Consider the following 13,217-nt stretch of genomic DNA (forward strand, 5'->3'; position numbering starts at 1 on the left):
AACAGTGTCGTAATTCGCCAAGTGCAAATCATCAAATTCGTAAAATTTTTATTTTGAACAATCTGGATAATCGAAAATCCGGATAATAGAGGTCCGGATAATCGAGGTTCTACTGTATATCATAAAAAATTAAGTTTGGAGAAAAAACTTTTCATTCAAAGAACATTTATTACTTCATAAATGGTTCATAAATAATATAATTACAATATATTAATTTTAGGTTTATTTATTTTAAGGATATATTTCATATTTGTGTTTCTTTTTCCAGGCTATTGCCAAGCCAATAATTTTCGAATTGGATTTGGTTCTTGTAGTGGAAAACTTCTTCCAGCTGTACAATTGTAAATTACAGAATATCTAAAAATTTCTGAATTTATTCAAGAAGTTTGTGCAATATTTACAGCATAATCATTCCTTGTGATTGATTTAGATATATTTTTTAATGTGTTTTTATTTTTTAAAGAAAATAAATAAATATTTTATAATTATTTTCATTAATGGATACATACCATAAATAAGCATTTGAAAACTTCAAGAATGATTCATTCATATATACTATAATTGCCCAACTGTCTTGAGGTTATTTCTAGATACTCGTTACAATGTTACAAATTCCAGAATCAAGTGGGATATAGCACTAAAGAATATCCACATTGGGTTCAAACTTATCAACTCACATAATAGAATAATTCCTGAACAACTCTTGTCCCAATGGTTGCAAATATTTTGATTCTTCTTTTGTTTTAAATCATAATTTCTATTATCAGTGTAAATTCAAAAACTATCTAAATATAATTTCTATATTTACTTATTTTTGAGCTTAAATTTAAGAAATTGTTTATAAAATAATTAATTTTAAGAGACATAAAAATCAAATCTCAGTACAAAAAATAGTATTTATTATTTTTTGTTAAAATTTACAGTTGGCATTGTTCTGTTGCTAATCTGCTGCTGATCGACATTGTTCTGTTTGCTTGATTCTCTAAACATCTCTAAGCTTGATGTTATTAATCAAAGCCAAATGACCAGCATAATTAATCAGACTATTTTTCTCTGCTGTTAATAATTAAATTCTAAATAATTTGGCACTGGAGGTAGGTGTTAGTTATCATCTCTTATTAAATTTAATAACTATAATTAAATTAATATTTATTAAATAATTTAGAATATTCTGGAAGAAATGAATTTGTCTGCAGCTGATTCAAATCCCACTTTTGACCAATTCTTGAAACCATCCACTATTATTCATGGCATTAAAACAATTCTTAAGGTTCTTGAGTGTGAAGTATACATTCCAGTAATTCTTACAGAATTACTGGAATGTATACTTCACACTCAAGAACCTTAAGAGTCCAGTCTTTAAAATGGGTAACACCAGCAATTAGCAACCTTTTTCTTTATTATCTGCAGCATGAAAATATTTCATTAACTCTTCAAACCTGTTTTTGATGCATTGAATTTTCTACCAGTTCATTATATTGGTTCACTGAGTTATTATTTAACATTATTTATATCGTATTATTCACTGTTTATGGTATTGATATAGTTCTATCGCCATGGATAAAAGTTGTCTACATGTGCTTAGATTGTTCCATAGATTTTAAAATAATTTTTGAACATGTTCCATATTTTTTTTTTTTAATAATTTGTAAATATTGTTCTTTGCATTCCAAGTTCAAATCTTACTGGTTTTAAAAACCTGAGAAGACCGAGGTACAGTCAAAAATGTTAGTTTCCATTAAAGTGTTATTACTGGACTCTTAAGGTTCTTGAGTGTGAAGTATTATTCATGGCGTTAACTGGGAACAACTCCTATACCCATGGCCTAGAATGTTTATATTACACCCACCATGGATGGTTATATCCAAAATTAAATGTCTGAAAGCAAAAAGTCACACACAGGTCTGAGTAGCATAATTGGCAATGCATCCATACAGTAAGTGGGATTGAAGATTTGAGTACCAATCTGGACTAATTTTTTTCTTCCAGAATATTCTAAATTATTTAATAAATATTAATTTAATTATAATTATTAAATTTAATAAGAGATGGCACCTAATGCCTACATCTAGTGTCAAATTACTTTATGTAATTATTAATAGTAGTGAAAAACAGTCCAATTAATTACAGCTTTGATTATTACAGCAAATTATATATAAACATTATGCCTCCTATAGTCAACAAAATTAATAAAGGATTATTTGAAGCTGAATATCCATTATTGTATATCATGTCTTTAACTCTGTCCCAAGATCCATTATTAGGTATAGGTTCAATTCCCAAAATATGACAAAATATATTATAATGATCAGTCATTTGAACTGGTGGGTTGACAAATTTTGATTTAAAGTCTGAAAGAAGAATATTTTTTTATTCACAAATATTTTTTAGTCTTGGAAACAATTAAATAATAAATAATAAAATACTTACTTGGTCCTCTAGCATAAAAAATTCCTCTCATGTCAGTTTTGTCTTTTCTATATGGATCATAACCATGAAATCCTAAATATTCTTTGAGGGATGATGGTATCATTTTCAATGTATCATTTATCTATAAAAATAATAATACATTTATACTTGTATGCAATATTTGTTTGTGATTTTAAATTTGATAAGTTCACCTACTGGATTTATGTAATATCCTTCATCAGCCATTAATAAAATTGGAAGCACTAAATTATGATTTTTGAAATGATAGTGGTTTGGAATATCTTCTTTCTTAAACACATGAAGACCAGGAATATTGGCTTTTTTAAAATCATTTATTATCTAAATATATTTAATAATCAGAAAATTTCATTATTAATCATTATATATTTAACATATTTTGCAATATTGATATTTACCTCATCTAATTTATTCTCTTTTGGTTTAATCATGGAAAGGGAACCCTTATCCAACATCATCTCAATATCGTCTAATTTAATCACTCTGTCTATATTTATGTAGGTAACTTTTGTAGGATTTGTGTCAGACATTCCATGATCTGATACAATGACTAAATTTACCTTTATGAAAATGACAGATTTATTAAAAATGAAAATATCATCATTTAAAAGTTTGAAATATAAAATGTCATTCAAAATAATAAATATCAAAGCATGGAAAGACTAACTTTTGTTAAATTACAGTTATAATTTTTAAGTATATTCTATTACATAAGAATTTAACAAAGATGGAATTTTATACTGATATAATATGATTAAATACTGAATTTTATATGCTGATTTAAAAATACTGATAGTGTTTATATAAACTTGGTTTATTTTAAGTAATATAAGAAGAAATTATGATGTCAGGTGTCTTCTATTTAATGATTGTTTAATGTAACCATGGTCATGAACATTAACACAAAGTGAATTTTTTTAAATTATTGGAAGAAATAGATTTGAGAAATTTTGGCCAATCTGTCAATATTTCAATTTATATTATTTCACAACTTGCATGAGAATACTGTTCTAAAATAATGTAAATGAAAATTTTCTGAAAATTTTACGTTAATGAATTTGTCATGGACATTAAAAATTCCATATATTGCAAGGAATATTGTTTAGGAGAGTGCACTGTAACTATTGAAGTTGGTAGCAATTATGCTTGATAGAAAATATGAAAAACATTCAGTAATAATCAGTTTATATTTCAACTTCTCTATCACTTTAGAATTAAAAATAAACTGATAGCATACTAACTAAATTCTAATGTAATAAATAAATGAAACAATTTAATTATTAATAAGTGTAAAGGTGCAATTTTAAGGCATTATTTTTCATATTAAATTTAGTTNTAATGTGAAATCATTTGCAGTACTTGATATAAACTAATAGGAAAATTAATAACTTTGTTTTGAATTTTATTCTGATTCTACATAAAAACACATATGAAGATTTAACTGTCAATTGTAAAAAAGTAATTTTGCAATACAACAATAAATGCTATACTTAAAAATATGATAAAATGAACAATCAGACATATTATGTGATTTTTATATAAATATAAAATAAATAATGCAATCTACTTTTCCATTCAATATAATTCATTTTCATAATTTCATAAAAATCTGAACAATTTCTGTTAAAAATATAGCTGGAATTTAATTAGATTTAAATGTTAAATTAAGAATATTCAATAAACATTAAATGATTTATTACTTTTAGTATTAAAATATCATTTTCCACACAGAATTGTCATCATATTTCGGCAAATAAATAGTTTTATATTTAAAATTTCACATAAATAATTAAAATTATTAAATTTTAAAATGTGTCATTATCATACATAAGTTATCATAATAGCATTAACTTATGAAATACTACAACTGAATAATAAATCCACAAGTGAATAATATGTCCTTGCCTTGTCTCCACCCTTGTAGTGATGGGTGGCTTTGCAATCTGTGGTGCAGATTTATTAGCCATTGTCTTGTTATAGATAGGCATCTTAGGGACATTTGTTTTCTCTACATTCTCTTCAGTTTGCTTATCATTCTGGTAAACCATGTGAGACTGCTTTACACAGTTTAGTTTTCCAAATTGAGAAAGTCCTGGATGTGAAGGAAATTGTGCTTGTTTTGATATTGAAGGTGTACCTATTTTTGAAACTATTAAATACACTGCAATTGAGCATAACATCAGTCCTGCTTTTGTTTTATGGATTGACTTTATGATTTGTTATTGTAGTGTAGTGATCTCCCTATTAGCAATTTCCCTGAGAGCATTTGTCATGCAAGATTGCCATCAAGGTGGTATTCTCTATAAAAGTTTAAGAAGTCTAAATATTTAAATATGATAACACAATGAGTTGAATTTCATGTATAAAAGCATTATACCATAAAATATTAGTACAACTTTTTACAAAACAGCAGACTGATAGTTTGAGGAATAGTTTTCAAATCATCAATAATAATAACATTAATTTGTTCTTTTGTTCAAAATTATGTGATATGATGTTTCTAGACACTAAATTCATCTCATTGTTTTATCATATTTAAATATATTTCAGCTCTTGATCTTTTAACACCTTAAATTTGTTTATTGATATTGATGGAATTGGGTGTAAAAAGAAAGGATACAAAAATACTCTGTAATATAAGCATTATTATATTTAATACTCTTGTATATAATTTTACTCAAAAATATATTTTCCTATTGGTATATATTTCTGCCACAGGAAAGGAAATATATTTCTTAAAATATAAAATATTGCACTGAGGAAGATCTTGAAGATCAAAATAAAATACATATTTTGAGAGCCCATCAGTGGCCAAGCAGTCTTTGTACCCTGAAAACTGGGAGTTCGGTTGTGGGTTCGTGCCTCACTCAGACGGCCTGGACATGGAGTTTTCTGGTTTTCACCACGTCTGTAACACCTAAATAGGGGCCAGTTTCCCTTAAAAAGACCTCCCGGAAGGCATTTCCCTAGGCAGATTGCCCAAGTGTTGCATTGCCATAACTTAACAAAACAAACGAACAAATATATTTTGAGAAATGTAAAATGACAAACTTTATTTTGTATCTTCTTTACTATTATGAATGATAGAAAAGGATACATCAATACTAAAAAACATTTTGTGGGGAAAAGTGCTTTTATATTAATATTACAATATTAATAAATTATAACAAATTCACCTATACAATGTATAAACAAGTTCTTTTAGATCCAAAAATCTTTTATAACCAATAATAGCATTACTTAAAAATTTCAATATAATTCATTCAAAGGCTATTATGAATATGAAATACAGTATTTTAAATTTATTGAACTAATATTAGAACTTATATTGTTAAAGATGAAAAATTATTCATTTGAGAGCTTGCTTTAAATGTTAAATTTGAATAAAGTTTCAGATATTTTTTTAATAAAATAATAAATTAAATTTCATATTTAAGTGAAAATTTTTACTTTTAGTAATTTCAGATATTTTCAGTCACATTTAGATTTCATTGTTATGTGAAAAATAATAGCTTTGGTTACTTTAGACTTAATTTAGTTTGATTATTTAGATTCTAAATTATCAACAATTAGTGATTAAATATTTGACATTATAAATATGCATAACTAATCAATTAAGTAATTTAGTAATCATTAAAATATGTTATTAATTATAATTAAGTTGATGATGATCCTAAAAAAGTGATTCAATCTTTTGTACAAGACTATTAGAGAACAGAATGAAGAAATATGAAGAAAATGAGAGAGGGATATTCTTGCTACATTGATTATTGAATAAGATCTTGTATAGATAAATTGTTTGATTAGGTTGCTATATGATTTACTAAAGTCTGTGTGTGAATGATATGAGAGCTGAAATCTAATCCTATGGGTCCAACTAAATTTGGACCCATAGGATTAGATAATTTAGTTGGACCCATAGGATTAGATAGAATTAGATTTCATAATTCTCATTCTAATAACTCAATCATTCAAATTTAATATAGTTAATAAATTTATACGTTTTCTTTTTTTAGGATCATAGATGAATTTTATTAAATCATAGTTAAATAATTCTTTAAATTTCTTATCACAATATTCTTATAATTAATAACAATTTTAGTATATGTATTGGACAATGAAACAACAATTGGCACATCATACAATAACAGGATGTAATCTTAACACAGGAGATTTAATGGCATCAGGCACAATTAGTGGCCCAGTAAGTAAAACATTTCTCAACTAAAATTATAATTCAAATCTTTAATTAATGAGATTTTGTGTTTAGACTCCTGATTCATATGGCTCACTGTTAGAACTGACTTGGCGAGGTAGCAAACCCATTACTTTGGCAGATGGACAAACTAGAACTTTTCTTAAAGATGGAGATGAAGTTATCATAACAGGTAGAAATTTTAGATTTATTCTCTCAGTTATAAGTAAAGAAAGAATTTTTAAAATTTATAATTTTATTAATTATAAATTTTGCAAATGTCATTGCAAATGTGTTGGGAATATTTTATTTGAATCAAGAACATTTTAATTTTCAAATATTTTATTTCCAATATTTTGTTAAAAAAACAAATTACTTTGAGTAACAATTCTTAAATCAGTTGTTGAATTCAACAGAAGAGCACTGACACTAAAAAATTTTTTTAAGGAGTCCAACATTTCATTTTTCATAAACATTTTTCAGGATATTAGCTCCCATCATCAGATTCTACCATAGTACTGTGTCCTGTGTTATATCATTAATATCATAAGGAATAGTTGTATAATTATCTAATACTAATTTACAATTGTCTGTTAAAAATGTTATATAAAATGATCTGAAAATATAAAATTACATTTAAAGAAAGGATTAAACTTTCAATTTAAAAACATTTTTATTATATAATATTTCTAAAATTATGAATAAAATACCATGATATAAAATATGTTGCTTGATATTTTGAACTATGGTTAACAATCAACCATAAATTATACTACAATGGATAATGATAGTGNATTTTGAGAAATGTAAAATGACAAACTTTATTTTGTATCTTCTTTACTATTATGAATGATAGAAAAGGATACATCAATACTAAAAAACATTTTGTGGGGAAAAGTGCTTTTATATTAATATTACAATATTAATAAATTATAACAAATTCACCTATACAATGTATAAACAAGTTCTTTTAGATCCAAAAATCTTTTATAACCAATAATAGCATTACTTAAAAATTTCAATATAATTCATTCAAAGGCTATTATGAATATGAAATACAGTATTTTAAATTTATTGAACTAATATTAGAACTTATATTGTTAAAGATGAAAAATTATTCATTTGAGAGCTTGCTTTAAATGTTAAATTTGAATAAAGTTTCAGATATTTTTTTAATAAAATAATAAATTAAATTTCATATTTAAGTGAAAATTTTTACTTTTAGTAATTTCAGATATTTTCAGTCACATTTAGATTTCATTGTTATGTGAAAAATAATAGCTTTGGTTACTTTAGACTTAATTTAGTTTGATTATTTAGATTCTAAATTATCAACAATTAGTGATTAAATATTTGACATTATAAATATGCATAACTAATCAATTAAGTAATTTAGTAATCATTAAAATATGTTATTAATTATAATTAAGTTGATGATGATCCTAAAAAAGTGATTCAATCTTTTGTACAAGACTATTAGAGAACAGAATGAAGAAATATGAAGAAAATGAGAGAGGGATATTCTTGCTACATTGATTATTGAATAAGATCTTGTATAGATAAATTGTTTGATTAGGTTGCTATATGATTTACTAAAGTCTGTGTGTGAATGATATGAGAGCTGAAATCTAATCCTATGGGTCCAACTAAATTTGGACCCATAGGATTAGATAGAATTAGATTTCATAATTCTCATTCTAATAACTCAATCATTCAAATTTAATATAGTTAATAAATTTATACGTTTTCTTTTTTTAGGATCATAGATGAATTTTATTAAATCATAGTTAAATAATTCTTTAAATTTCTTATCACAATATTCTTATAATTAATAACAATTTTAGTATATGTATTGGACAATGAAACAACAATTGGCACATCATACAATAACAGGATGTAATCTTAACACAGGAGATTTAATGGCATCAGGCACAATTAGTGGCCCAGTAAGTAAAACATTTCTCAACTAAAATTATAATTCAAATCTTTAATTAATGAGATTTTGTGTTTAGACTCCTGATTCATATGGCTCACTGTTAGAACTGACTTGGCGAGGTAGCAAACCCATTACTTTGGCAGATGGACAAACTAGAACTTTTCTTAAAGATGGAGATGAAGTTATCATAACAGGTAGAAATTTTAGATTTATTCTCTCAGTTATAAGTAAAGAAAGAATTTTTAAAATTTATAATTTTATTAATTATAAATTTTGCAAATGTCATTGCAAATGTGTTGGGAATATTTTATTTGAATCAAGAACATTTTAATTTTCAAATATTTTATTTCCAATATTTTGTTAAAAAAACAAATTACTTTGAGTAACAATTCTTAAATCAGTTGTTGAATTCAACAGAAGAGCACTGACACTAAAAAATTTTTTTAAGGAGTCCAACATTTCATTTTTCATAAACATTTTTCAGGATATTAGCTCCCATCATCAGATTCTACCATAGTACTGTGTCCTGTGTTATATCATTAATATCATAAGGAATAGTTGTATAATTATCTAATACTAATTTACAATTGTCTGTTAAAAATGTTATATAAAATGATCTGAAAATATAAAATTACATTTAAAGAAAGGATTAAACTTTCAATTTAAAAACATTTTTATTATATAATATTTCTAAAATTATGAATAAAATACCATGATATAAAATATGTTGCTTGATATTTTGAACTATGGTTAACAATCAACCATAAATTATACTACAATGGATAATGATAGTGGACAATTGATCCATAGTGTATAAAGTATTTTGAACTTATCATTAGACATTACAAAGGAGCTATATAGTAAATTCAATAACATATTAAGAATAAATTAACATAAAAAATCAACTTTTTTACTTATTTTAATGTTATTAAGCTTATGTCAAATGATCAAATGAAAATGAAAAGGGTACTCAGGAATTGACAGCATCACAAATTAGACTCAGTGACATTGCAAACCATGCTATTCATTGCTAGAAACATTAAAAACTTGAGCATTTATTTAGTATTCATAACATTTAAAACTATAAATAAATAAAAGTATGCACCAAAGGCTGAAATTTAATATATATACATCTAGAAAAGGAATTCTGCAAAATCTTTAAGACTTGTATATTTTTTTTTCTTGTGTGAACAGAATCATTAAATATATATATATTTTCCAGCCTTAAAGATTTTGCAGAATTCCTTTTTCTAGACATTCAAGCACAATAAGAATCTTTTCTCAGATAACTTTATTTAGTACAGCTCTATTTTTCTTTTTTATTACATACAGACTCCAAGAACTGTTATTTAATAAAAAGTTAAACATTACTAACCTTTATAGGTGCAGATGATTTGGAATATTCTCACATAAGCCATTACCATAATTTTTGATAACTGTTCTTTAAAACTTTCCACTGTAAAAATTTTGTAGTGTACAAGTGTCATAATAATTGGAAATGCCTTAATTAAAATAATAATAATGTGCTCAACTCAAGACTTTAGAGAAAACTTAAATAAACTCATACAAATTGTACAGTTCCTTCTTTAAAACTTTGTAATTAAAATTGTGAAGGAAGATGTACTGTACAGTAAATAATAGACAAAATTTAAGAATTTGTAATAAATTAATTATTGATGTAAATTTTTGATTTATTGTTTGTAAAACACATATTTTTTAAAAATAATTGTAATTATTTAGCCCCAGAATAACAGGGCTTCCACCCTTTGTACTAATAAAGATTAAAAATAAAACAATAATAGTGAACTGACACTACAGATTGGGAATTAATGACATGCAACAAGTCAGTTAGACAGCACCAACTTACAGCATCATCAAATTTATCATACTACTTTTTGCAATATTCCTTTTTGATTGATCATCTCAAGCTTTTTCTGCATGTTTGTTTTTTATTTATTAAAACAATTAAAATACATTTAAAACAAATAATTCAAGTACAGTAGAACCTCGATTATCCGGACTAATTGGGGATGAAGGTAGTCCGGATAAGGAAAAATCCGGATAATCGAAACAAATACTTTGTCTTTTAATGATAATACAACACGTTTTCTTTTCGATGACTTATCGGTAATATTAAAAATAAACACTGTATTCAAATCGCGATCAAATTTTCAAGAAACAAACGTTCGTATGGAATTTGTACTACTACTGACCAGCGCTAACAGACTAGCTATTGTTTAAAAGGCCCTCTGATGGCACAAGAAGGAGGATTTTATAAAATAAAAATCAGTTGAAACTGCATTTTTATGAATAAAAATTTGACAAACTATCGTTTTATAACGAGTAAAATTTTTTCGTTGCGTTCTCGGCTTTTAAGTAATAATGCATAAACCTTCGCGGTGTGAGGCTCTTCGGACCGCGAGGCGTAGGCGGTGGCCCATGTTGTCCATGCCTTACGCCGCCCTTGGTCATAGAAATGATGTAATTTGAATATAAATTATTTATAAATACGTATGTCAAGTTATATTTTTATTATGACGCAAAATATATTTAAGAGTTTACGACCACTGTGCCGGGTGAGACGCTGTTGAAACAAAAAATGTTATGCATTCCATCACGTACATAAACAGTGTCGTAATTCGCCAAGTGCAAATCATCAAATTCGTAAAATTTTTATTTTGAACAATCTGGATAATCGAAAATCCGGATAATAGAGGTCCGGATAATCGAGGTTCTACTGTATATCATAAAAAATTAAGTTTGGAGAAAAAACTTTTCATTCAAAGAACATTTATTACTTCATAAATGGTTCATAAATAATATAATTACAATATATTAATTTTAGGTTTATTTATTTTAAGGATATATTTCATATTTGTGTTTCTTTTTCCAGGCTATTGCCAAGCCAATAATTTTCGAATTGGATTTGGTTCTTGTAGTGGAAAACTTCTTCCAGCTGTACAATTGTAAATTACAGAATATCTAAAAATTTCTGAATTTATTCAAGAAGTTTGTGCAATATTTACAGCATAATCATTCCTTGTGATTGATTTAGATATATTTTTTAATGTGTTTTTATTTTTTAAAGAAAATAAATAAATATTTTATAATTATTTTCATTAATGGATACATACCATAAATAAGCATTTGAAAACTTCAAGAATGATTCATTCATATATACTATAATTGCCCAACTGTCTTGAGGTTATTTCTAGATACTCGTTACAATGTTACAAATTCCAGAATCAAGTGGGATATAGCACTAAAGAATATCCACATTGGGTTCAAACTTATCAACTCACATAATAGAATAATTCCTGAACAACTCTTGTCCCAATGGTTGCAAATATTTTGATTCTTCTTTTGTTTTAAATCATAATTTCTATTATCAGTGTAAATTCAAAAACTATCTAAATATAATTTCTATATTTACTTATTTTTGAGCTTAAATTTAAGAAATTGTTTATAAAATAATTAATTTTAAGAGACATAAAAATCAAATCTCAGTACAAAAAATAGTATTTATTATTTTTTGTTAAAATTTACAGTTGGCATTGTTCTGTTGCTAATCTGCTGCTGATCGACATTGTTCTGTTTGCTTGATTCTCTAAACATCTCTAAGCTTGATGTTATTAATCAAAGCCAAATGACCAGCATAATTAATCAGACTATTTTTCTCTGCTGTTAATAATTAAATTCTAAATAATTTGGCACTGGAGGTAGGTGTTAGTTATCATCTCTTATTAAATTTAATAACTATAATTAAATTAATATTTATTAAATAATTTAGAATATTCTGGAAGAAATGAATTTGTCTGCAGCTGATTCAAATCCCACTTTTGACCAATTCTTGAAACCATCCACTATTATTCATGGCATTAAAACAATTCTTAAGGTTCTTGAGTGTGAAGTATACATTCCAGTAATTCTTACAGAATTACTGGAATGTATACTTCACACTCAAGAACCTTAAGAGTCCAGTCTTTAAAATGGGTAACACCAGCAATTAGCAACCTTTTTCTTTATTATCTGCAGCATGAAAATATTTCATTAACTCTTCAAACCTGTTTTTGATGCATTGAATTTTCTACCAGTTCATTATATTGGTTCACTGAGTTATTATTTAACATTATTTATATCGTATTATTCACTGTTTATGGTATTGATATAGTTCTATCGCCATGGATAAAAGTTGTCTACATGTGCTTAGATTGTTCCATAGATTTTAAAATAATTTTTGAACATGTTCCATATTTTTTTTTTTTAATAATTTGTAAATATTGTTCTTTGCATTCCAAGTTCAAATCTTACTGGTTTTAAAAACCTGAGAAGACCGAGGTACAGTCAAAAATGTTAGTTTCCATTAAAGTGTTATTACTGGACTCTTAAGGTTCTTGAGTGTGAAGTATTATTCATGGCGTTAACTGGGAACAACTCCTATACCCATGGCCTAGAATGTTTATATTACACCCACCATGGATGGTTATATCCAAAATTAAATGTCTGAAAGCAAAAAGTCACACACAGGTCTGAGTAGCATAATTGGCAATGCATCCATACAGTAAGTGGGATTGAAGATTTGAGTACCAATCTGGACTAATTTTTTTCTTCCAGAATATTCTAAATTATTTAATAAAT

At 25.9% G+C, this 13,217-nt stretch overlaps 2 protein-coding genes across 2 annotated transcripts in view; one reads left to right on the plus strand and one right to left on the minus strand.

Annotated features, from left to right (window-relative positions):
- Positions 1-12,314, plus strand: part of LOC111629380 (fumarylacetoacetase-like) — a 25,599-nt gene extending 13,285 nt beyond the window's left edge. The window contains exons 4-7 of the mRNA XM_023373272.1: positions 1,166-1,297; positions 6,551-6,652; positions 6,719-6,836; positions 11,473-12,314. Coding sequence (XP_023229040.1) covers positions 1,166-1,297; positions 6,551-6,652; positions 6,719-6,836; positions 11,473-11,549 — 429 coding nt within the window. The 3' untranslated portion in view covers positions 11,550-12,314. The remainder of the gene's footprint in view (positions 1-1,165; positions 1,298-6,550; positions 6,653-6,718; positions 6,837-11,472) is intronic.
- Positions 2,037-3,031, minus strand: LOC111629372 (ectonucleotide pyrophosphatase/phosphodiesterase family member 6-like). The gene is made up of 4 exons (XM_023373265.1): positions 2,847-3,031; positions 2,626-2,769; positions 2,431-2,551; positions 2,037-2,351 (listed from the first exon to the last, which is right to left on the minus strand). Exons 1-4 carry the CDS (start codon positions 2,976-2,978, stop codon positions 2,140-2,142), a joined length of 609 nt encoding a protein of 202 aa, XP_023229033.1. The 5' UTR covers positions 2,979-3,031; the 3' UTR covers positions 2,037-2,139.
- Positions 12,315-13,217: the final 903 nt, after the last annotated feature.

This window comes from Centruroides sculpturatus, unplaced genomic scaffold (assembly GCF_000671375.1).
Source record: "Centruroides sculpturatus isolate CEXI.00-Female unplaced genomic scaffold, Cexi_2.0 scaffold643, whole genome shotgun sequence".
NCBI lineage: Eukaryota > Metazoa > Arthropoda > Arachnida > Scorpiones > Buthidae > Centruroides > Centruroides sculpturatus.